Source organism: Borostomias antarcticus (assembly GCF_949987555.1).
Source record: "Borostomias antarcticus genome assembly, chromosome: 30".
In the NCBI taxonomy this organism is placed as follows: Eukaryota; Metazoa; Chordata; class Actinopteri; order Stomiiformes; family Stomiidae; genus Borostomias; species Borostomias antarcticus.
Window position 1 is genome coordinate 2,597,075 of NC_140263.1, and position 25,000 is coordinate 2,622,074.

General features: G+C 45.6%; 2 protein-coding genes across 3 annotated transcripts in view; both read right to left on the reverse strand.

The window, feature by feature from the left end:
- Positions 1-3,545, reverse strand: part of paqr3b (progestin and adipoQ receptor family member IIIb) — a 10,678-nt gene extending 7,133 nt beyond the window's left edge. For both annotated transcript variants that reach the window (XM_084460213.1, XM_084460211.1), the window contains exons 1-2: positions 3,513-3,545; positions 2,364-2,619 (exon numbers count right to left, since the gene is read on the reverse strand). In XM_084460213.1, the coding sequence (XP_084316339.1) occupies positions 2,364-2,572 (209 nt within the window). In that variant the 5' untranslated portion in view covers positions 2,573-2,619; positions 3,513-3,545. The remainder of the gene's footprint in view (positions 1-2,363; positions 2,620-3,512) is intronic.
- A 713-nt stretch (positions 3,546-4,258) lies between these two features.
- Positions 4,259-25,000, reverse strand: part of antxr2b (ANTXR cell adhesion molecule 2b) — a 23,636-nt gene continuing 2,894 nt past the window's right edge. Inside the window, exons 2-17 of the mRNA XM_084460097.1 lie at positions 24,397-24,468; positions 22,992-23,063; positions 22,287-22,368; positions 21,153-21,257; positions 20,515-20,583; positions 18,501-18,581; positions 18,334-18,394; positions 18,055-18,150; positions 16,694-16,763; positions 12,655-12,733; positions 11,587-11,682; positions 9,593-9,646; positions 9,062-9,157; positions 8,802-8,975; positions 8,448-8,528; positions 4,259-4,736 (exon numbers count right to left, since the gene is read on the reverse strand). Coding sequence (XP_084316223.1) covers positions 4,698-4,736; positions 8,448-8,528; positions 8,802-8,975; positions 9,062-9,157; positions 9,593-9,646; positions 11,587-11,682; positions 12,655-12,733; positions 16,694-16,763; positions 18,055-18,150; positions 18,334-18,394; positions 18,501-18,581; positions 20,515-20,583; positions 21,153-21,257; positions 22,287-22,368; positions 22,992-23,063; positions 24,397-24,468 — 1,327 coding nt within the window. The 3' untranslated portion in view covers positions 4,259-4,697. The remainder of the gene's footprint in view (positions 4,737-8,447; positions 8,529-8,801; positions 8,976-9,061; positions 9,158-9,592; positions 9,647-11,586; positions 11,683-12,654; positions 12,734-16,693; positions 16,764-18,054; positions 18,151-18,333; positions 18,395-18,500; positions 18,582-20,514; positions 20,584-21,152; positions 21,258-22,286; positions 22,369-22,991; positions 23,064-24,396; positions 24,469-25,000) is intronic.

Below are 25,000 nucleotides of genomic sequence, written 5' to 3' on the forward strand. Positions count from 1 at the left end.
GCCTCACTTTTACCAGTTAAAAACATCATCATCATCATCATCATCATCACACACACACACACACACACACACACACACACACACACACACACACACACACACACACACACACACACACACAACATAAAATACAACATTCAATAGAGTAGAACACAATGTAATAGAGCAGAACTTTATTGTGATGACTTTCGTTGTCTTTTATTATTGTCCTTATTTCAGCTCTGCGTTGTGTTTTGATTTCAATAAAAGACGGCCCCCGATCTCACACAATAAACACAGTCCAGTGTCTCCTTTTCAGGTTCCAAATGAATCTCTCCAACACGGGATTTGAACCTCGAGCGAAAGCGGTTTATTACAGAAGGTTTGACATATAAAAGACGATGGCATGGTCTAATGTCATGGTCTAAAGTATTGGTCTCGTTGCAACGTTCTTATGTGGTTTGAGTGTCCCCCCTCCCTCATCTCTTCTCCGATAAGACTGTCTCTGGTCTCTTCTGTGGCCTTGTTTTGGTCAAGTTAACCTACGCCGCCTCGGCGCCCAGGCCTTTATCTCTAACCACAACAACGGTGTTTGTCCCAGAGTGTACCAGCCATGGGATGTCTTTATCTCATAAGTCTATGGAAGAGGGACACTTCTTACCGAAAACTCAAGCCGACAGCCATACTCAGAGGTCAATCATCATAATTAGGAAATAGCTAACAGGATCATATTAAAAGCCATTTCTCTGAAAATCAACCATATTCAACAATTGTTTATAAAGTATTTTATAATAGGCAAGGCTGTTTATTCGTAGATTTCAGCAATAAGGCAATTCAAAGTGCTTTACATGAGACATTAAAAGCATCAAGACAAAGTGCAAGAAACACATTATAAAAGCCTTAAAACTAAATGCAAAAAATAAAAAAAATAAAAATATGAGAATAAAAGTTATAGTGCAGTGTACAAATTAATACAAAAATGCAAAAAGAAAAGTCTTCAGTCTTGATGTAAAAGAACTGAGAGTTGCAGCAGACCTGTTTTATGGAAGTTTGTTCCAGATATGTGAAGCATAAAAACTGAACGCTGCTTCTCCATGTTTAGTTTTAACTCTGGGGAGTTTAACTCAGTTCATAGCAGCAGATCAGAAATCTATTTTGGCCCTAAACCATTCAGTGCTTTCTAAACCAACAGCAGTATTTTAAAGTAAATTATTTGACAGACAGGAAGCCAGTGTAAAGATCTCAGAACTGGAGTGATGTGATCTACTTTCTTAGTCTAGATTAGTAGTAGAGTATTAGAGAGACCTGTAAACACACCGTTACAGTAGTCGAGTCTACTGAAGATAAACGCATGGACAAGTTTTTCCAGATCCTGAGACATGAATCATTTAATCCCTTGTAGGGCTGTATATCATCTTGGATTTCGCGATACGATACGCATCACGATACACAGGTCACGATTCGATACGTATCACGATACAGAGGTCACGATACAATACGATACGATACGATACGTATTGCGATACACACATCATTTACTGAAAGATTTTAAGTGTTCAAGACTGAAAACTGAATGGCTCAAATGCACTATATAGATAACTCAAACTCAATGACTGGACAGAGAGCTAGCTAATAAATATTTAACATTTGATATCCATGCTTTTTAAACTGTCAACATTGTAGTGTTTATGGTTTTTCAAAATTATTTATATGTATGCTTTTTTAACTTAATATTGTAGAATATGCTTTTTAAACTACATTTAAAAATGTAAATAAAAAAAAATAAAAAATAAAAATATATATATATATATATTTTTTTTTAATTTTACAGCGCCCGGCTGTATCGATACTCCGGGCTGAAAGATCGATACAGTATCGCGAGACTACGTACCGCGATGCATCGTTGTATCGATACAATCCTACAGCCCTAATCCCTTGATATATTATTCAGGTGATAGTAGGCTGACTTTGTAATTATCTTAATGTGACTGTTGAAATTCAGCTCTGAGTCTGAATTAACATAATAGATTATTTCCCTCTTCTGGTCGCCACACAAGACGAGAGTAACAAAACACAAATGTTACATTTAGGCGCTTTTATCCAAAGCGAGTTACAATAATTGCATGTACCGTAGGTAGTCAGTGTACTATATTAGTATACTACTCACCAGAATGATTGATTGATTGATTTTTAAGACAGGGACAAGGTACAGTAGACATTTACCCTATAGAATAGGGAGAGATGCACTGTACAAGGTTATAGCTAAACAGCTAATTTCCACCCGCAATGTACACAAGCGCATCTCCTTTCTAAACAAACAAACCCTTTGATCATATTACCCAATAATAAACAGCGGTGACAATAAAGACGGGCGGTTCATGTACCTTTTCAAGCAGAGCTTGGAGGGCAGGTGCGCCCGGTACCCGTCGGTGATGTAGGGGTTCTCCCGGAGGAACTGAGGAACCTGCTCGTAGGTGTAGAGCCGGATGCCGCGGGGGAGCAGGGCGGGCCAGTGATGCAGGCTCCCCGAGCCCAGCTCCAGGTAGGAGTAGCTCCTCTGCAGCCGCTCGGCCATCTTCAACTTCAGAGGCATCAGGTCACTCACAGGTTAAAGGTCAGGTCACGGAGAGGAGATCACGACTATAAGAGGGGCACAGTTAGGATACTGGTAGTTAAGTGGGTAGTGCCTTAATTTACTGCCTCTTTTTGGACATGTCTGTGCCCACTGTCACTTTCTTGTGTGTTTCTATTGTTGTTTGTATTGTTGTGTTGTGTGTATTTCCCGTCGGGGAAAAATAATGTTGATTTTCTATCTATCTATCTATCTATCTATCTATCTATCTATCTATCGACCTACCTATCTATCTATCTACCTATCTATATATCTATCTATCTATCTATCTATCTATCTATCTACCTATCTATCTATCTATCGACCTACCTATCTATCTATCGACCTACCTATCTATCTATCTATCTATCTATCTATCTATCTATCTACCTATCTATCTATCTATCTACCTATCGACCTACCTATCTATCTATCTATCTACCTATCTATCTATCTATCTATCTATCTATCTATCTACCTACCTACCTACCTACCTACCTGTCTATCTATCTACCTATCTATCTATCTATCTATCTATCTATCTATCTATCGACCTACCTATCTATCTATCGACCTACCTATCTATCTATCTATCTATCTATCTATCTACCTATCTATCTATCTATCTATCTATCCATCTATCCATCTATCTATCTATCTACCTACCAACCTACCTACCTATCTATCTATCTATCTATCTATCTATCTATCTATATTCTGGGCTACAGAAGAAAATAATTTGGCATACTAGAAACTAAATTAGTTAGCAAGTCTTTCTACATGATCTTTTAGAGCTAGCTGACCTTAGTAAAAGGAAACGTTTATAAAGCCTGCTGCTCTTAAAGGTCGTGGCTAACCAGCTGACCAGCTGAGCGATCCTAAACAAAGGTTAGAGGTTAAAGGTTACCTGTTCCATACCAACCTGCGTGTTAGTCAACAACCAGTGTGATCCTGGGCATCTGACCCAGTTTGCTTTCTCAAGACCGTGAATCAAATGACACTAAACTACCCCGAGCAGCTGGCTAGCCCAGCTAGCTAGCTAGAGCTAACAACAGTCTGCACCTGATGACTCAGAGAGTCGACCAAGGAGAGAAAGGACCCCTCAGACTGTGCGCCTTAAGACTGCCTGAGAAAAATGACTTTTTTAGAACTGCAACGCACTGATTGCTTGGAATATTATTTTTAGAATATTAGAATATTAGAATATTATATATTATATTATTATATTATTATATTAGAATATTATAATATTATTTTTAGAACTGCAACGCACTGATTGCTTGGAATATTATTTTTAGAATATTAGAATATTATATATTATATTATTATATTAGAATATTATAATATTATTTTTAGAACTGCAACGCACTGATTGCTTGGAATATTATTTTTGGGGGCAGGGAGATGAAAACAATGCATTCGAAAGTGTGTGTGTGTGTGTGTGTGTGTGTGTGTGTGTGTGTGTGTGTGTGTGTGTGAGATGATCTGAGATGACTCACCCGTTCCCTGAAAACAAAATTAGAATACAATGGTCAATGGGCCAGGGCATTAAATGACTAATGTGATTGTATTGGGCTATTAAAACATAAACAACATTCATGGGATTATAGTGGGGGCATACAACCTTGTAATTATCCACACAGAGGAATTTGAAAAAAGTCACTTTTATTTACAATGAAAGAATGGTGCAGTAGGTAGATATCTTAAATTAAAGACTTCCACAACACACAAAAAACAATGCACTGGTATTTTTTCTTTGGTAATTAGCCATAAAAACAATATACTGTATCTCATAAATTGATATAATAACAAATCTGTACTGATTGACAAACAACATACAAAGGTGTCTCAGTGGTAGAACAAAAGATCAGACCAGCAACAACAAACATATAGTTTTATCATAAACTCTGACATGTGCGAAAGTCATGACTGAATGATACAATATATAGTATGGTTATTTTCTGTAATGAACACCATATTGTAAAAGCCAGTGATACAAACAAATGCATGATACTGTGAAAGGCACGTCGCTGGGTCCACACAGACTGTTTTGAGTGAACTATCCCTTTAGGGTTCAAAGACGGTGTGGAAGGTGGTGTGATGTGACCTAATGACTCTGGACTCTGGTGAAGTTCATACAGCGACCCTGCGAATGACAGACAAAACAAAACCCATTTAAAATTCAGGCGAGTACTTAGATTTGTCCATTTTATAGGCTATTTGTTTGAAATTAGAACTCAAACAAAATATAATTTCTAATCGTAAATCATTCCCTGACCTTACATCATAACATTTATATTACTAGTCTAGATTCCTAACCGTGACATCACCTCACCCTCCCTATCAACCTAACAGGCATGAACAATAGCAACAGCAGACAACCCTGTCTGTCTGTAAGACCCTGCTCACTCAACCCTGTCTGTCTGTCTGTCTGTCTGTCTGTCAGACCCTGCTCACTCAACCCTGTCTGTCTGGACCCTGCTCACTCAACCCTGTCTGTCTGGAAGACCCTGCTCACTCAACCCTGTCTGTCTGTCTGTCTGTCTGTCTGTAAGACCCTGCTCACTCAACCCTGTCTGTCTGTCTGTCTGTCTGTCTGTCTGTCTGTAAGACCCTGCTCACTCAACCCTGTCTGTCTGTAAGACCCTGCTCACTCCACCCTGTCTGTCTGTCTGTCTGTCTGTCTGTCTGACCCTGCTCACTCAACCCTGTCTGTCTGTAAGACCCTGCTCACTCAACCCTATCTGTCTGTCTGTCTGTCTGTCTGTCTGTCTGTCTGTCTGTCTGTCTGTCTGACTGTCTGTCTGTCTGTCTGTAAGACCCTGCTCACACCAACCCTGTCTGTCTGTCTGTCTGTCTGTCTGTCTGTCTGTCTGTAAGACCCTGCTCACTCAACCCTGTCTGTCTGTCTGTCTGTAAGACCCTGCTCACTCAACCCTGTCTGTCTGTAAGACCCTGCTCACTCAACCCTGTCTGTCTGTCTGTCTGTCTGTAAGACCCTGCTCACCCCCACCCTGTCTGTCTGTCTGTCTGTCTGTCTGTCTGACCCTGCTCACTCAACCCTGTCTGTCTGTAAGACCCTGCTCACTCAACCCTATCTGTCTGTCTGTCTGTCTGTCTGTCTGTCTGTCTGTCTGTCTGTCTGTCTGACTGTCTGTCTGTCTGTCTGTAAGACCCTGCTCACACCAACCCTGTCTGTCTGTCTGTCTGTCTGTCTGTCTGTCTGTCTGTCTGTAAGACCCTGCTCACTCAACCCTGTCTGTCTGTCTGTCTGTAAGACCCTGCTCACTCAACCCTGTCTGTCTGTAAGACCCTGCTCACTCAACCCTGTCTGTCTGTCTGTCTGTCTGTAAGACCCTGCTCACCCCCACCCTGTCTGTCTGTCTGTCTGTCTGTCTGTAAGACCCTGCTCACTCAACCCTGTCTGTCTGTAAGACCCTGCTCACTCAACCCTGTCTGTCTGTAAGACCCTGCTCACTCCACATGGACAGAGAAGATCACCCAGACCTGCTGTCCACCGGTCTAAAGATTAGAACCAACCAACCATACCAGGCCGTGTCCGACCTGCTCTCCTCAGTAGGTCCGTACTGGTACGCACACACACACACACACACACACACACACACACACACACACACACACACACACACACACACGTATACATCTCAGATCAATTAGATGCATCTTTTACAGATGATCAGCTCGGTTGGCCCTGCCGGTATGAGGGCTGTACGTGACACATAATGGAAGCTGTTTTGGCAAAACGGGGCAGCGCTGACGTTAACGGGGCAGCGCTGACGTTAACGGTAATGTGTGCTAATTGAGGCGCGTCGAGGCAGCCGCTCTCTCAGAGGCGGGCTAATGAGACGGACGAACGACGGCGGCGGAGGGGTTGAGAGACGCTCGCCGTGTCACGGCAGCCAATGAGACGCTCCTCTCTTCTCCCCTCCCCCTTCTTCCCCTTCTGTCCTCTCCTCTCCTCCACTTTCTCATCTCCTCTCAGACCCGATCCCCTCCGTTTCTCCTCTCCTCACCTTTTCAATCTTTCCTATCCCTAACCTCTCCTCCTCCCTACAGTATGAGCTGAAAAGAGATGGAATCGATCCCAGAACCAGGAACAAGAACTTGACCTTCATGACCTTTACTGAGGCCGTCTGCGAGCCTAGCGTGACCGACTTGAGAGATTAAGGGGCAGGCTGTCTGGTGCAGCTCGTTAGCAGGCTATCTAGTCCAGCTCGTTAGCGCTGGCCAGCTCGTTAGAGCTGCCCAGCTCGTTAGTGCTGTGCTGGGCGCTGACAGCCATAAGCCTCAGAGAGTGTAATGGGGATAATGGGCAGAGAGGTCATGGGATCACGACCTGGGACATGGACACACACACACACACACACACGATCTGCGAGATCCTCCATCTCGTATGGGTACGAGCGTCCTGGGTTGAAGCTGCCTGTCACCTCGTCTCTTCGGACAGCCTGGTAACTGACCTGTCATTCTCCCCTCCCCTCCCCTTCTCTCCCCTCCCCTTCTCTCCCCTCCTCCACCTTCTCCCTACCAACCCCTGTGACTGATCAGACAGTCTGGTGATGCACTAATGAGCTGGTTGAGCTAGTGGCGAGCCGGCATTGACGTTGGAAAATGAGATCTAATGTGTCTTCTCTCTCTCTCTCCGTCTCTCTCTCTCTATCCGTCTGTCTCTCTGTCTGTCTCGCTCTCTGTCTGCGTCTCTCTCTATGTCTCTCGCTCTCTGGCTGTGTCTCTCTCTCTGTCTCTCGCTCTCTGTGTCTCTCTCTATGTCTCTCGCTCTCTGTCTGTGTCTCTCTCTATGTCTCTCGCTCTCTGGCTGTGTCTCTCTCTCTGTCTGTGTCTCTCTCTATGTCTCTCGCTCTCTGTCTGTGTCTCTCTCTATGTATCTCGCTCTCTGGCTGTGTCTCTATGTCTCTCGCTCTCTGGCTGTGTCTCTCTCTATGTCTCTCGCTGTGTCTCTCTCTATGTCTCTCGCTCTCTGGCTGTGTCTCTCTCTATGTCTCTCGCTGTGTCTCTCTCTATGTCTCTCGCTCTCTGGCTGTGTCTCTCTCTATGTCTCTCGCTCTCTGGCTGTGTCTCTCTCTATGTCTCTCGCTCTCTGGCTGTGTCTCTCTCTATGTCTCTCGCTCTCTGTCTCTCTCTATGTCTCTCGCTCTCTGTCTCTCTCTATGTCTCTCGCTCTCTGGCTGCGTCTCTCTATGTCTCTCGCTCTCTGGCTGTGTCTCTCTATGTCTCTCGCTCTCTGGCTGTCTCTCTCTCTATGTCTCTCGCTCTCTATGTCTCTCTCTATGTCTCTCGCTCTCTGTCTGCGTCTCTCTCTATGTCTCTCGCTCTCTCTGTCTCTCTCTATGTCTCTCTCTATGTCTCTCGCTCTCTGGCTGTGTCTCTCTCTATGTCTCTCTCTCTCTCTGTCTCTCTCTATGTCTCTCTCTATGTCTCTCGCTCTCTGTGTCTCTCTCTGTGTCTCTCTCTATGTCTCTCGCTCTCTGTGTCTCTCTCTGTGTCTCTCTCTATGTCTCTCTCTATGTCTCTCGCTCTCTGGCTGTGTCTCTCTCTATGTCTACCCTTCAAGACATACTACCAGGATCCTTTCTCTTAAAGCACAGATTGAATTTATATTGTGCTACTCTTGCACTTTGGTTTCAGCAATAGATTTTGCTTTATTTAGTCTTTCGTTTAGAAACGAGATTGACTTGTGAGTTCTGGTGAGTAGTAGTACACTGACTACCTACGTTAAACGCAATTATTGAAAGTTACTTTGGATAAAAGGGTCTGCTAAATGACTGGAATGCTGTGAGCTTGTGGTTGGTTGGTTTCTGGTCTTCCTCAGTCTTACCTTGTCCTGTCCCGTGGGCCTCATGATGGCCACGCGGTCGTACTGTCTCCCGAGCAACGCCAGCACGGCGTCCCAGCGGCCCTGAGAAGGTCGTTTGCGGTCAACAAAAATTAGACGCTGGACTGAGGTAAATGTAATTGTATGATTGAATTAATGAATTGAATACCGGAGGCCATTTTACTTCTGACTAATGTTAAATTAGGTTGTACTAGCAGGTCTACAGCCCAAATATATCATCCAGAAAATCTTGTTGATCACAGAAGGGCTCTACGTTCAAATGTAACCGTTCAACGAAAACATGTCAGCCACTGTGCTGGATTTGAACGCTGACAGGCCTATTTTGGAACGTCTCACCTTGATAGGGGCGTACCACTTGGACTGTGGAGGGGGGTGGTAGATAGGGGGGGGTCTGGGAGGGGGTCTGCGTACGATTGGCTCTTCCACCTCCTCCGGCATGGTGATGACAGCGTTTTTGGCTTTCTCCAGACGGGCCCCCTCCTCTGTCGAACCCTTGTCCCCCCAGCGCACCTGCACACGTCACCACGCAAGGACAGGTTACCAGTGTGTGTGTGGATATGCGTGTGTGTGTGTGTGTGTGTGTGTATGTGTTGTACCTCCATGCGTTTGATCCCTCCGGGCCCCCGGCCCCCGTAGTAGGAGGCGTCCACCATAGGCCACCTCCTCTTGGGCATAGGCTCCTCCTCCAGCTCCTGGAACAGAAGACACACACCGTCACACACTGATACAATACACTCATCTTCATCATCATCATCATCTTCATACACTGATACAATACAGTCATCTTCATCATCATCATCTTCATACACTGATACAATACAGTCATCTTCATCATCATCTTCATACACTGATACAATACAGTCATCTTCATCATCATCATCATCATCGTCACACACTGATACAATACAGTCATCTTCATCATCATCATCTTCATACACTGATACAATACAGTTATCTTCATCATCACACACTGATATAGTCATCATCATCATCACACACTGATATAGTCATCATCATCGTCACACACTGATACAATACAGTCATCTTCATCATTACACACTGATATAGTCATCATCATCATCATCATCATCATCATCATTGATAAAGCAATGTTCCTGTCCACTCACCGGAGGAGGTGGGGCAGGGGGAGGAGGCCGCGAGGGAGGAGGATCCCTGATCACCTGTGATTGATCACCAACACATCTTAATACAGGTTACCACTTTCTCTGGTCTTGAACCAGGAACCTTTTACCCTCTAGCCTGTCTGCTACCAGCTGGTCTTGAACCAGGAACCTTCTACCCTCTAGGCCTGTGTGCTACCAGCTGGTCTTGAACCGGGAACCTTTTACCCTCTAGGCCTGTGTGCTACCAGCTGGTCTTGAACCGGGAACCTTTATCCCTCTAGGCCTGTGTGCTACCGGCTGGTCTTGAACCGGGAACCTTTTACCCTCTAGGCCTGTGTGCTCCCGGCTGGTCTGGAACCGGGAACCTTTTACCCTCTAGGCCTGTGTGCTACCGGCTGGTCTTGGACCGGGAACCTTTTACCCTCTAGGCCTGTGTGCTACCGGCTGGACTTGAACCGGGAACCTTTTACCCTCTAGGCCTGTGAGCTATCGGCTGGTCTTGAACCGGGAACCTTTTACCCTCTAGGCCTGTGAGCTATCGGCTGGTCTTGAACCGGGAACCTTTTACCCTCTAGGCCTGTGAGCTATCGGCTGGTCTTGAACCGGGAACCTTTTACCCTCTAGGCCTGTGTGCTACCGGCTGGTCTTGAACCGGGAACCTTTTACCCTCTAGGCCTGTGTGCTACCGGCTGGACTTGAACCGGGAACCTTTTACCCTCTAGGCCTGTGAGCTACCGGCTGGTCTTGAACCAGGAACCTTTTACCCTCTAGGCCTGTGTGCTACCAGCTGGTCTTGAACCAGGAACCTTTTACCCTCTAGGCCTGTGAGCTACCAGCTGTGCTCTAGCCTACTAAACTCAGCCACTCCAGACGCTTCACATGTTTGTGAACTGGGTCTGGAGACGCCTGGCTATTTTGGGAGGCCCACAGCACCAAATAGGGTCGTAGAAGACAGAAGTGCTGTTGATTGGATCTCAGCAGGCACGCTTTGAACCAGGTGAGGCCACGCCTCTATGGGAGGAGCTAATACATCCATGGGGAGGAGCCACACTGCGATCCAAGCGTTCCCGGTTGTGGACAAACACATTTTAGAGTTACTGTCGCAGAGCCAAACGGCAGTTTTCACAGAGGAGCTGACTCACTGATCTCTCTCAATTCATCTTTCCGATACAAAGATACTCAAAGTTGCACTGAAATGAAAAAAGCATTCTGTCCCATTTTGGTTCACATAATTGGTCATAGTGTTCACCTATTCAACGATGTATGCCAAAAAAAATACAAAATTCTACTTTTGTTGTAATCTTATATCAACGTATATAATTTCTTACTTCCTGGAAAACGGTAGGTCACGTGCAATGACGACAACAGGTACCTTCGATTATAGGCCGATAATCTCACGACATCCACCCGTCAATCAACGCTATCCTTCTATCGAATCTGTCTAAAGTTATTAAAACCCGTCCACTTGTCAAAGTTCCAATCAAATTCCTCAAACGCATGTCCCACCCTCATAGCTTGTTTGCGTCGGAAATACATCAAACTACGGAAGTTAGATGATCTCAAACGTCCGTTTCAGTGCGACTTTAAAGGTTTAAAATCTTACATGTTAAATGTTTTTAGTCCTATAAACTGAAGCTTTTACTTTAAAGCACTAAAGGTGTTTTCACCCCAGGCTAAATGCCTGTTTACCCCCGGTCTGTGAGAGCCGTTAGCCAGGATGCTAACAGACTGGTCGCGCGCCTGCTAAAGAATGTTAGCATTGAAACACTGTAAGCCACAAACTCTCAGGGCTAGCCCTGCGGACGAGGGTTCGCCTGCGGCTAAGAATGTTTACTCAATGTTTATTTGGCCGTGCTCATCTCTTTCTCTAATCCTTTGCTTGTTTGCAGGGCGTCTTTGTGAAAGAGACAGATCCCTGTTTAAACAGACTGAGCCCTGTGTGTATACACAGCACAGGCCCGCTGAGAGCAGAACCAGAACAGACGGGTCAGACTCACAATGGTGCAGCAGAGCGGCCAGAACCACCACATCACAGCCAGGCCCAGCAGCAGGAGCAGAACCAGGATCAACACCAGAACCAGCCACCCGCTGGACTGGAACGCACAGGACACACACACGGGTCAGAAGCTATCAACACACACACACACACACACACACACACACACACACACACGGGTTAGAAGCTATCAACACATACACACACACACACACACACACACACACACACGGGTTAGAAGCTATCAACACACACACACACACACACACACACGCACACACAGATGAGGGGCCATCAACACACACACACACACACACACACAGATGAGGGGCCGTCAACACACGCACACGCACACACACACACACACACACACACACACACACACACACACACACATACATACACACACACGGGTTAGAAGCTATCAACACATACACACACACACACACACAGATGAGGGGCCATCAACACACACACACGCACGCACGCACACACACACAGGTTAGAGGCCATCAACACACACACGCACACACACACACACACACACACGCACACACACACACACACACACACACACACACACACACACACACACACAGGTTAGAGGCCATCAACACACACACGCACACACACACACACACACACACACGCACACACACACACACACACACACACACACACACACACAGGTCAGAGGCCATCAACACACACACACACACACACACACACACACACACACAGGTCAGAGGCCATCAACACACACACACACACACACACACACACACACACGCACACACACACACACACACACACACACAGGTCAGAGGCCATCAACACACACACATAGGTCTACACTTGTGCACACACATACGTATGTAAATAAACGTGGACATACACACACACACACACACACACAGACACACACACACACTGCTGCGTGTAGATGAGGTGAAGTCACTCACACAGGTGGTGGCGTACATGGTGATGGGGCTGGAGATGTAGGAGTGTCCGTTCACACACACACACACACACACACACTGCTGCGTGTAGATGTAGTGAATGCACTCACACAGGCGGTGGCGTAGATGGTGATGGGGCTGGAGATGTAGGAGTGTCCGTTGTTCAAGCTGATCAGAACATCGATGGATCTGGCCAGCAAAGCAAAAAACACCACATGGTTATGCAGCATCTGTTAAGCTGAGGCGATACCACATATAAAAGAGAGACCTACTGATGTTTCTCAGCTGTTAGAGAGCGAGTGAGCAAACAGAAGTAGGTGAAACGCAGTTGAAGTGTGGGCCTGGCCCTTCCCAGCATGCTCTAGCACTGCCGGAGCACGGCCATGATAAGGCAAGGCAAGGCAAGGCAAGTTTATTTATATAGCACATTTCAGCCACAGGGCAATTCAAGGTGCTTTACATGAGACATTAGAAGCATTAAAACAAAAAGAAAGACATTATAGACATTTAAAACAAAAGGCAGGACAAATTAAAAGCATTAAAACAAAAAGCAAGTCATTATAGACATTTAAACAAAAAGCAGGACAAATAGAATATAGGAATAAAAGTGACAGTGCAGTATACTGATAAACAACTCCTCTTAGAAAGCAGTGGCAAAAAGAAAAGTCTTCAGGCTTGTTTTAAAAGAACCAAGAGTTGCAGCAGACCTGCAGTTTTCTGGAAGTTTGTTCCAGATATGTGGAGCATAAAAACTGAATGCTGCTTCTCCATGTTTTGTTTTAACTCTGGGGACAGAAAGTAGACCTGTGCCAGACGACCTGAGGGGTCTGGATGGTTCATAGCATATGAGCAGATCAGAGATATATTTTGGCCCTAGACCATTCAGTGCTTTATAAACCAACAGCAGTATTTTAAAGTCAATTCTTTGACAGACAGGAAGCCAGTGTAAAGACCTTAGTACTGGTGTGATATGCTCCACTTTCTTAGTCTTAGTGAGGACTTGAGCAGCAGCGTTCTGAATCAGCTGCAGCTGTCTGATCGATTTTTTAGAGAGACCTGTATACATGCCGTTACAGCAGTCGAGTCTACTGAAGATAAACGCATTGACAAGTTTTTCCAAATCCTTCTGGGACATAAATCCTTTGATCCTTGATATATTCTTCAGGTGATAGTAGGCTGACTTTGTAATTGACTTAATGTGGCTGTTGAAATTCAGGTCTGAGTCCATGACTACACCAAGATTTCTGGCTTCGTTTGTGGTTTTTAGCATTACTGATTGAAGTTGAGCACTGACTTTTCAATCGTTCTTCTTTGGCTCCAAAGACAATTACTTCAGTTTTATTTTTGTTTAGTTGGAGAAAGTTCTGGCACATCCAATCATTGATTTGTTGAATGCACTTACTCAGCGCTTGTATGGGATTATAGTCTCCTGGTGATATAGTGATATAAATTTGTGTGTCATCTGCATAGCTATGGTAACATATTTTGTTGTTTTCCATAATTTGAGTTAGTGGGAGCATGTAAATGTTGAACAGAAGAGGCCCCAGGATGGAGCCTTGGGGAACTCCACAGGTCATTTTTGTCAGCTCAGATTTGTAATTGCCTATAGACACAAAATAATCCCTGTCCTTTAAGTAGGATTCAAACCAATCTAACACTGTACCAGAAATTCCCAACCAATTTTCCAGTCGGCCTAGTAGTATGTTGTGGTCTACCGTGTCGAACGCAGCGCTGAGATCCAGTAATACTAAGACTGAGATTTTGCCATTATCTGTGTTTAAATGGATGTCATTAAATACCTTAATTAGAGCAGTCTCGGTGCTGTGGTGTGGTCGAAATCCTGACTGGAAGACATCAAAGCCATTACTTAGTACCAGGAAGTTATTCAGTTGTTGGAAAACCACCTTTTCAATTATTTTGCTTAGAAATGGGAGGTTTGATATGGGCCTATAATTGTTCATTTGTGAGCTGTCTAGATTATTCTTTTTTAAGAGTGGCTTGATGACTGCAGTTTTCAGGGTATGTGGGAACACACCTGAAAGAAGAGATGTGTTTACAATTTGTAGTAAATCAGAGGCCATGCAGTTGGATACAGTTTTGAAGAAGTCTGTAGGTAGAACATCAAGGCAACAGGTGGAGGATTTCAGATATTGTATAGTTTTATGGTTGATCGGATTAAATTGTGTCATGGTATTGATTTTAAGTGGACACTGTGACGACACATGTCCTGTACCTGGAATGGAGGCACTAACTGCTTGTCTAATTTTCTGAATTTTGTCAGTGAAGAATGAGGCAAATTCATTGCAGGCCCTGGTGGATAGAAGTTCAGAGGCTACTGACACAGGAGGGTTTGTCAGCCTATCAACAGTGGCAAACAAAGCACGCGCATTGTTATGGTTTTTGGTGATGATGTCAGAAAAGAAGGTCTGCCGTGCATTTCTCAGCTCCATATTATAAATGCGAAGTCTCTCTTTATAGATGTCATAATGAACATGGAGATTTGTTTTTCGCCATCTGCGTTCAGATTTTCGACACTCTCTCTTTTCTATTCTGACCAGCATGGCGTTTCTCCATGGAGATCTTCTCTTACCAGAGACCACCTTCACCTTAGTGGGCGCAACGGCGTCAATAATGTTTGTAATTTTAACATTGAAATTATCTACAAGCTCGTTGACTGAGGCCATAGAGAGGGCAGGTGTGGACGAGAAAGCCTGAGTAAATATCTCACTGGTGTTTTCAGTGATGTGCCGTTTTGAGATAACCTCTGATTGAGAATTTGTGTGCATGGAGATAGTACTCTCAACGAAAACACAGGAATGATCAGAGAGAGCAACATCAGACACCTGAACCTTAGAAATATTCAGACCTTTGGTGATGATTAAGTCCAGAGTGTGCCCCTTGTTGTGTGTGGGCTCCGTCACATAACACACGGGATACACAGGAAGTCACAGTGCCCCTCTGCTCTCTCATGTGCTTCATCACGGTGTCACCTCTATACTCAAGTATGTTTATAGAACGTTATTATCAAACTATAAACACGTATATTTCACCGGCGGACGTTTGGGGTCACGGCGCTAAAAATAACCTGGAGGAAACACAGTGAAAGAACAGCGGAGAGCTCCGACCACTCAGGATGGCTTTCCTCTGATGTGGACAGATGAGTGCCCCATTGTCCTTATATGGTCACAGGAAGTCTATTAGTGGATGGAACATTGAGCTGTGTTTACTGTGAGAGAGAGAGAGAGAGGGAGGGGGGGGGGGGTATGGAGAGAGGGAGAGAGGGGATGGAGGGAGAGAGAGAGAGATGGAGAGAGAGGGAGAGACGGGGGATGGAGGGAGAGAGAGATGGAGAGAGAGAGAGAGAGAGACGGGGGATGGAGGGAGAGAGAGATGGAGAGAGAGAGAGAGACGGGGGATGGAGGGAGAGAGAGAGATGGAGAGACGGGGGATGGAGGGAGAGAGAGAGATGGAGAGAGAGGGAGAGACGGGGATGGAGGGAGAGAGAGAGATGGAGAGACGGGGGATGGAGGGAGAGAGAGATGGAGAGAGAGGGAGAGACGGGGGATGGAGGGAGAGAGAGAGATGGAGAGACGGGGGATGGAGGGAGAGAGAGAGAGATGGAGAGAGAGAGGTGGGGGTATGGAGAGAGGGAGAGACGGGGGATGGAGGGAGAGAGAGAGATGGAGAGAGAGGGGGGGGTATGGAGAGAGGGAGAGGGGGGGATGGAGGGAGAGAGAGAGATGGAGAGAGAGGGGGGGTATGGAGAGAGGGAGAGAGAGAGAAGGAGAGAGAGGGAGAGACGGGGGATGGGGAGAGAGAGAGAGATGGAGAGAGAGGGTGAGACGGGGGATGGAGGGAGAGAGAGATGGAGGGAGAGAGAGAGGTGGAGGGAGAGAGAGAGAGGGAGAGACGGGGGATGGAGGGAGAGAGAGAGATGGAGAGAGAGGGGATGGAGGGAGAGAGAGAGATGGAGAGAGAGAGACGGGGGATGGAGGGAGAGAGAGAGAGAGAGGGGGGGGGTGGAGAGAGGGAGAGACGGAGGATGGAGGGAGAGAGAGAGATGGAGAGAGGGAGAGACGGGGGATGGAGGGAGAGAGAGAGGGGGGGATGGAGGGAGAGAGAGAGATGGAGAGAGAGAGCAGCACTTACTGGCCGACCTCGTGCAGCATGGGGGCAGGACACAGCAGATAGCTATCCTGCACCACCGAAGGCTTCTGGTCTGGAAGACAGGGGGAGAGAGGGAGGGAGAGACAGAATGAGAGAAAGAAAGAAAGAAAGAAAGAAAGAAAGAAAGAAAGAAAGAAAGAAAGAAAGAAAGAAAGAAAGAAAGAAAGAAAGAAAGAAAGAAAGAAATGGAGAGAGACAGAGAGAGGAGAGAGGGAGCCGGAGGGAGAAAGCAGAGAGAGAGAGCAGGAGAAAGAGAGAGGAAAGAGAGAAGGAGAAAGAGAGAGGAAAGAGAGGGAGACGGAGGGAGAAAGCAGAGAGAGAGAGCAGGAGAAAGAGAGAGGGGAGAGAGAGAGAGACATCTGTTTGTGACCTCCACGCCCTCCCAGCTCAACGGACGCTCTGTTCGGTTCTATTGACGGAGGAATGATTGATGAGTGATTCAGCTCTGCAGTCACTTGAGAGAAGGAGTTCCCTGTTCTCTGACCGCTCCGACAGTTTGGGCGTTCACAGATGGACTCTCTCTCTCCCTGGGGTGCAGAGGGACAGCCAGGCTTTACAGGGCTGGGGGACTCTGTGGTCGTTAATGCAAAATGGGGTGGCGGGTTCGATTTGTGTGGTTTGAGGGTAGGGAATCAAGGAGATACGCTGTATAGGGGTTAACTGACTGAATGTGTAGTGTGAATGAAATTCAAGTCTCACCAAAGTGTTTTGTTTTCCTACTTGACTGTTGTTCTAACTTTGTAGTTCGTTCCTCTAGAATCAGTCTGTTAAAACTACAAATTGTTCCTGTGTGACATCACTTCCCTGTCCTCTTCATCCTGAAACTATTTCCCTTCCTTTTTCATGTTATAAACTATCGCTTTCGTTCCCCAGTCACTCACTCTTGCCTGGATTCACTTCCTGTGCATTGAGTCCGAATTGCAAATCGTAACAGAATAAAACTATTGTCTTTTGTTTGAAACCAGCTTGAATCGACCACAGTATAAAAATACTTTCATAATTGTAGATGTGTGTGTGCATGCAAACAGTACGTGTGTGTGTGTGCATGTGTGTGTGTTTGTGTGTGTGTTTGTGTGTGCATGTGTGTGTGCATGTGTGTGTGTTTGTGTGTGTGTGTTTGTGTGTGTGTGTGTGCATGTGTGTGTGTTTGTGTGTGTGTGTGTTTGTGTGTGTGTGTGTGTGCATGTGTGTGTGTTTGTGTGTGTTTGTGTGTCTGTGTGTGTGTGTTTGTGTGTGTGTGCATGTGTGTGTGTTTGTGTGTGTTTGTGTGTGTGTGTGCATGTGTGTGTGTTTGTGTGTCTGTGTGTGTGTGCGCGCGTGTATGTGTGTGTGTGTTGACTGACTGTAGCTCTGCTGGTTGAGGGTGAGGGTGCAGACCACCCCGTCGGTGCCCCTCCCCTGGGTGAAGCCACTCCCCCTCAGCACGATGTTGAAGGACTCTGGAACACAAACACAAACAAGCAAACAAACAAACAAACACGCACGTAAACAAAACAGCGAAGGAGCTTATTGGATGCTTCACAGGCGTAGATAAACATCTGACTTCAAATGAATCTGGTTGCATCTGAATGGGCTGAATTACAACAGGAAGTTGATTGTGATCTTCGAACTTTGAAACGTACCATTCACACAAACACTGGATGGTTCTATCCTGAATATCTCTGTGCACGACTGCTTCAGAATCTGCAGAAAAAAGAATAACTATCACGTAGCTGACTTAATAATGTTTTGTTTTGAAAAAAAAAAAAACTTTCACATAACGTACAGTGTGAGGTAATTGTAAGCTCACCGAGTTCACGATGGTTTTGAGGGCGTGGAAGCCGGCCAGCACAGGGAAGACCTGCTCCTTGCTGTCTGCTATGTGAGCCAGCTGGACGACCAGGGAGAACCAGAGAGCAGCGACGTCAACATTCTGCATATTTGTACGACAACGGCAGAGCAGCCTGGAGTACCGAGAGTACCAGAGAGTACCGGGGAGTACCAGAGTACCAGAGAGTACCGGGGAGTACCGGGGAGTACCGGAGAGTACCAGAGAGTATCCGAGAGTACCAGAGAGTACCGGAGAGTACCAGAGAGTACCGGAGAGTACCGGAGAGTACCAGAGAGTACCGGCGAGTACCAGAGAGTACCAGAGTACCAGAGTACCAGAGAGTACCAGAGTACCAGAGAGTACCAGAGAGTACCGGGGAGTACCAGAGAGTACCAGAGTACCGGAGAGTACCAGAGAGTACCGGAGAGTACCGGCAAGTACTGGCAAGTACCGTGAGTACCGGCGAGAACCAGAGAGTACCAGAGAGTACCGGAGAGTACCAGAGAGTACCGGGGAGTACCAGAGAGTACCAGAGTACCGGAGAGTACCAGAGAGTACCGGAGAGTACCGGCAAGTACTGGCGAGTACCGTGAGTACCGGCGAGTACCGGCGAGTACCGGCGAGTACCAGAGAGTACCAGAGAGTACCGGAGAGTACCGGAGAGTACCAGAGAGTACCGGAGAGTACCGGGGAGTACCGGGGAGTACCGGAGAGTACCGGAGAGTACCGGAGAGTACCGGGGAGTACCGGAGAGTACCGACGAGTATCCGAGAGTACCAGAGAGTACCAGAGAGTACCGGAGAGTACCAGAGAGTACCGGAGAGTATCCGAGAGTACCGGAGAGTACCGGAGAGTACCAGAGAGTACCGGAGAGTACCGGAGAGTACCAGGGAGTACCAGAGAGTACCACAGAGTACCGGGGAGTACCAGAGAGTACCAGAGAGGACCAGAGAGTACCGGAGAGTAACGAAGAGTACCAGAGAGTACCGGAGAGTACCGGAGAGTACCGGAGAGTAACGAAGAGTACCAGAGAGTACCGGAGAGTACCAGAGAGTACCGGAGAGTATCCGAGAGTACCAGAGAGTATCCGAGAGTACCAGAGAGTATCCGAGAGTACCAGAGAGTACCGGAGAGTAACGAAGAGTACCAGAGAGTACCGGAGAGTACCAGAGAGTACCGGAGAGTATCCGAGAGTACCAGAGAGTACCGGCGAGCTGGCCGAATGTACGGGGGATAGGGATGACCAGAAGCTCCGACGGAGGGCTCGTCCGAGGACGGCCTAGAGAGAGAGAGCCGAGCGAGCACAAGTACAACAGCAGAATCGTCTAAGGAAACGGTTGGGTCTGCTTTTCCACACAGCGCTGTCAGGGCTTTCATCTAACGCACTGCAACACGGACAGGAAGCAGCACTGGCATCTAATTAGAGCATTACATCATCATTTCCTGTCCAGGCGGCAGGCCTGGCGTAGTCCGGGGCAACAGAGGAGGACCCAGCGGCCGGGGCGGTTGATCTGATATCAGGTTACACATGATTACACGATTACAAATCTGATCATCACTGAGCCAGAGCTCCTCGGCTGAGATGAAAGATATCTGCGCTTCATATAAACTGCGACGCAAAAACGTTTTGACAGGAAGATTGTTAATGGATGTCTATGTTTTGAAAACAGTGATGAAATTAAATGCCAGCTCAGTGGCCTTGTGGTTAGAGTGTCCGCCCTGAGACTGGGAGGTCGGGAGTTCGATCCCCGGCCGGGTCATACCAAAGACTATAAAAATGGTACCTGTTGCCTCCCTGCTCGGCACTCAGCATCAAGGGTTGGAATTGGGGGGTTACATCACCAAATGATTCCCGAGCGCGGCAGCGCTGCTGCTCACCGCTCCCCCAGGGGATGGGTCGAATGCGGAGAACAAATTTCACACACGCAGGTGTGTGACGATCATCGGGACTTTAACCTTTAACCTGAAATGCACAGAAGGAATCACACTATACCTGATTCGCATCAAAGTCTTGAACACCGACACAGTACACCCTGGCGCCATACGCCCTGGCAGTGTTGGCCTGGGGAGCAGAACACAGGTGTGTGTGTGTGTGTGTGTGTTAGAGATGCGAATATTGCGGATACAGTATATCCGCGGATATCTGCATCCGCGGGTGGGTGGGCCAATAAAAATCAACATTGTGATTAATTTCGGGTGGATTGTGGGTGGATTTATCAGTTATATTCGTATTTAATAACTGCTATAATTATATATATTATATTATAACAACTGTGAGAAAGCGCGAGACCTGCAGCTCACTCAAATACCCTCGACCACTTCGTCAACCCAGATCCTGCGAAAGCGAGCCTATAATCTTTAAATTGTTTAAGTCAAGAAAGTGCGCCTATATGAAAAGCGAATGAGCACGAACGGCTGGACATCATTTAAATGTAAATACAATAACTTCCTGTTTGGCGGGTTGGGTGCGAATCTCTACATTTTAGAAGATAATCCCGTCGGGTGGGTGGCAGGTGGATGATCGAGTGCACGCGGATGTGGGTGCGCTCAAACTCCATCCGCACATCTCTAGTGTGTGTGTGTGTGTGTGTGTGTGTGTGTGTGTGTGTGTGTGTGTGTGTGTGGTCTCACCTCCTGTATTGTTAGTTCATAGGGGTAGATCTCCAGTTTTCCATCGGTCAGAGCTATGATGATACTAGATGATCTGGTGACCTGAACCTTCATCTGATTCCAGGCCTGCAACACAACATTACACTGTTATACATGTTAGCATTCAACACAACACATTACACTGTTATACAGGTTAGCATTCAACACAACTCATTACACTGTTATACAGGTTAGCGTTCAACACAACATTACACTGTTATACAGGTTAGCATTCAACACAGCTCATTACACTGTTATACAGGTTAGCATTCAACACAACATTACACTGTTATAGAGGTTAGCATTCAACACAACATTACACTGTTATACATGTTAGCATTCAACACATCTCATTACACTGTTATACAGGTTAGCGTTCAACACAACTCATTACACTGTTATACAGGTTAGCATTCAACACAACTCATTACACTGTTATGCAGGTTAGCATTCAACACAACATTACAATGTTATACAGGTTAGCATTCAACACAGCTCATAACACTGTTATACAGGTTAGCATTCAACACAACTCATTACACTGTTATACAGGTTAGCATTCAACACAACTCATTACACTGTTATACATGTTAGCATTCAACACAGCTCATAACACTGTTATACAGGTTAGCATTCAACACAACTCATTACACTGGTAGGTTTGCACTCAACACAACACTTTACACTGTTTATACAGTTTAGCATATATCTATCTATCTGTCTGTCTATCTATCTATCTATCTATCTATCTATCTATCTATCTGTCTGTCTGTCTGTCTGTCTGTCTGTCTGTCTGTCTGTCTGTCTGTCTGTCTGTCTATCTACTGTATCTATCTATCTATCTATCTATCTATCTATCTATCTATCTATCTGTCTGTCTGTCTGTCTGTCTGTCTGTCTGTCTGTCTGTCTGTCTATCTATCTGTCTGTCTGTCTGTCTGTCTGTCTGTCTGTCTGTCTATCTATCTATCTATACATCTATCTATCTATCTATCTATCTGTCTGTCTGTCTGTCTGTCTGTCTGTCTGTCTGTCTATCTATCTATCTATCTATCTATCTATCTATCTATCTATCTGTATCTTTCACATAATGTGTTATGATTCTAAAGTACATACCGCGATCATGCCCTCATGCATGTATGTTTCCCCTGCAGGTTTGATCTGACTCAGCTGTTTCAATCCATCCTCTATCTCACTCCTGTAAACAAGACACACATTTATATAGAACATCTCCTCTATCTCACTCCTGTAAACAAGACACACATTTATATAGAACATCTCCTGGATCTCACTCCTGTAAACAAGACACACATTTATATAGAACATCTCCTGGATCTCACTCCTGTAAACAAGACACACATTTATATAGAACATCTCCTGGATCTCACTCCTGTAAACAAGACACACATTTATATAGAACATCTCCTCTATCTCACTCCTGTAAACAAGACACACATTTATATAGAACATCTCCTCTATCTCACTCCTGTAAACAAGACACACATTTATATAGAACATCTCCTCGATCTCACTCCTGTAAACAAGACACACATTTAAATAGAACATCTCCTCGATCTCACTCCTGTAAACAAGACACACATTTATATAGAACATCTCCTCGATCTCACTCCTGTAAACAAGACACACATTTATATAGAACATCTGAGGAATTAGACATGTTGTCATATGGTTGTGAATATACAGTGAGAAATCGTTGGGTGAGGGAGGTAGAGAGAGAAAGAAAAGAGAGAAGGGAGAGAGAGGGAGGGAGAGAGAGAAAGAGGGGGAGAGAAAGAGAGAGAGAAAGAGAGAGAGATGTACCTGTCTCCAGTTAGAGGTAGAATCACTTCTGCTCTAGAGGAGAAGACGATGTAGGACACTCTCATCCTTGGACTGCAACACACACACACACACACACACACACACACACACACACGCACACACACACACACACACACCAGCACAAAAGGCCAAAGTGAAGTTTACAATTACAATTTATGCCATAGCTTTTAAAAAATAAGTTAATTAAAAACTCATACTATTCTTATGAGGCTTCCTCTAATAAGGGAGGGGCTGTTCAAATGTTTCCTCTTAAATGGCACTAAATCCTCTCCTCTAAAATTACAGTCCCACCCTGTCTGGTCACTGCCCACCACTGCCATCTGCTTAGCCCAGCGTTCACAGGGTTAAATTTAGTACCCCACTATTATAAACTATTTATAAATACCCCACACATACAAAGTTATCTTGGTACTGCGTTTTTGTCCAACACCATTCTGCTTAACAAAGCTATCACCTACTTCCTGGTTTTCAGCATATCCACAGCTGACAGGTATTGAACCAACACAGACAAATAGAGTAAATAAGACTGATTAATCATTACACCTTGATTAATCATTACACCCCCTTCCTCGGTGGAATTGGTTCAACTCACTCCTCCTCAGTGTAAATACTGCCCACCCACATTATCGAATTGCTAGCTTTTCGGTGGTGTAGCTGGCAAAAGCTCAAAGGTTCAAGGTGGTCTATTTCTAGATGTTTATGAGAGATGGTCACATCTGTGTTAGCAAGACCTTACCCAGCTAGGGGCAACTGAGGGTGGAGGCAATATACTGACGAGCGATGCGGTCATGCTTTTTAGAGTGCTTCTACTGTAGCTCCTGTTATGTGCTTGTATATCCAACTCTACCTACAGTACCTGTCCTATTCTTAAAAAAAGAAGAGAAAAAAGAAAAATTTTATATAGAACAATTTGTAATGATAGAGGAATCCTCTGGAAAGATGTTCCACGTTGAACCCTTTAAAGTAGATGTCAACAAACGTAAACAGCCAACAGTTGTGTTCTGTTGGGTTGATACTGGATTGAATTCTGTTGGGTTGATTTACTATGCCGATGTTTGTTGATGTTTTGTTGGAATAACCCCCCCCCCCCGATATAACTTGCTCAATCGCATTTTTGTTGGCTTTGTGGTATGTTTGACCATGTGTGCTATGATTTTTCAACAAACTATGGTGTAGCGTTTCCAAAACAAATTGGAACAGCACGTTTCAAACCTGAAGAGGGTTCTTCAACAGGGTTCTTCTAATGGTTCTATAGACCCATTAGTTTGAGTGTTCCTACAGTACTACTGTCTGTGCGGTCACTATGCCAACGTCTGTAGGACACTAACGCATTAACGTGGTTCATTCTCATCTAAACCGGTCTGGTCTAAACTCTGCTTCTTACCTGACGAATCTGTTGGTGAGCTGTTCCACGAAGCCGTAGATCTCTCCCCAGTTCGCATTCACACTCCCAGACCTGGAGACACCAGTAAGAAACCGTTTAGCTTTCCCGCTGCACACCCCACCACACCCAACACACAACACAACACAATACACTACACCACACCCAAACACACTACACACCCCACCACACCCAAACACACTACACAACACAATACACCCCACCACACCCAAACACACAACACAATACAACACACCCCACCACACCCAAACACACTACACAACACACTACAACACACTACACCACACCCAAACACACTACACAATACAACACACTACACCCAAACACACTACACAACACAATACAACACACTACAACACACTACACAACACAGTACAATACAACACACTACACCACACCAAAACACACAACACAACACAGTACAACACACTACAACACACCAAAACACACTAAACAACACAATACAACACACTACACCACACACAAACACACAACAACACAATACAACACACCCCACCACACCCAAACACACTACACTACACAGTACAATACAACACACTACACTATAACACAACACACACCACCA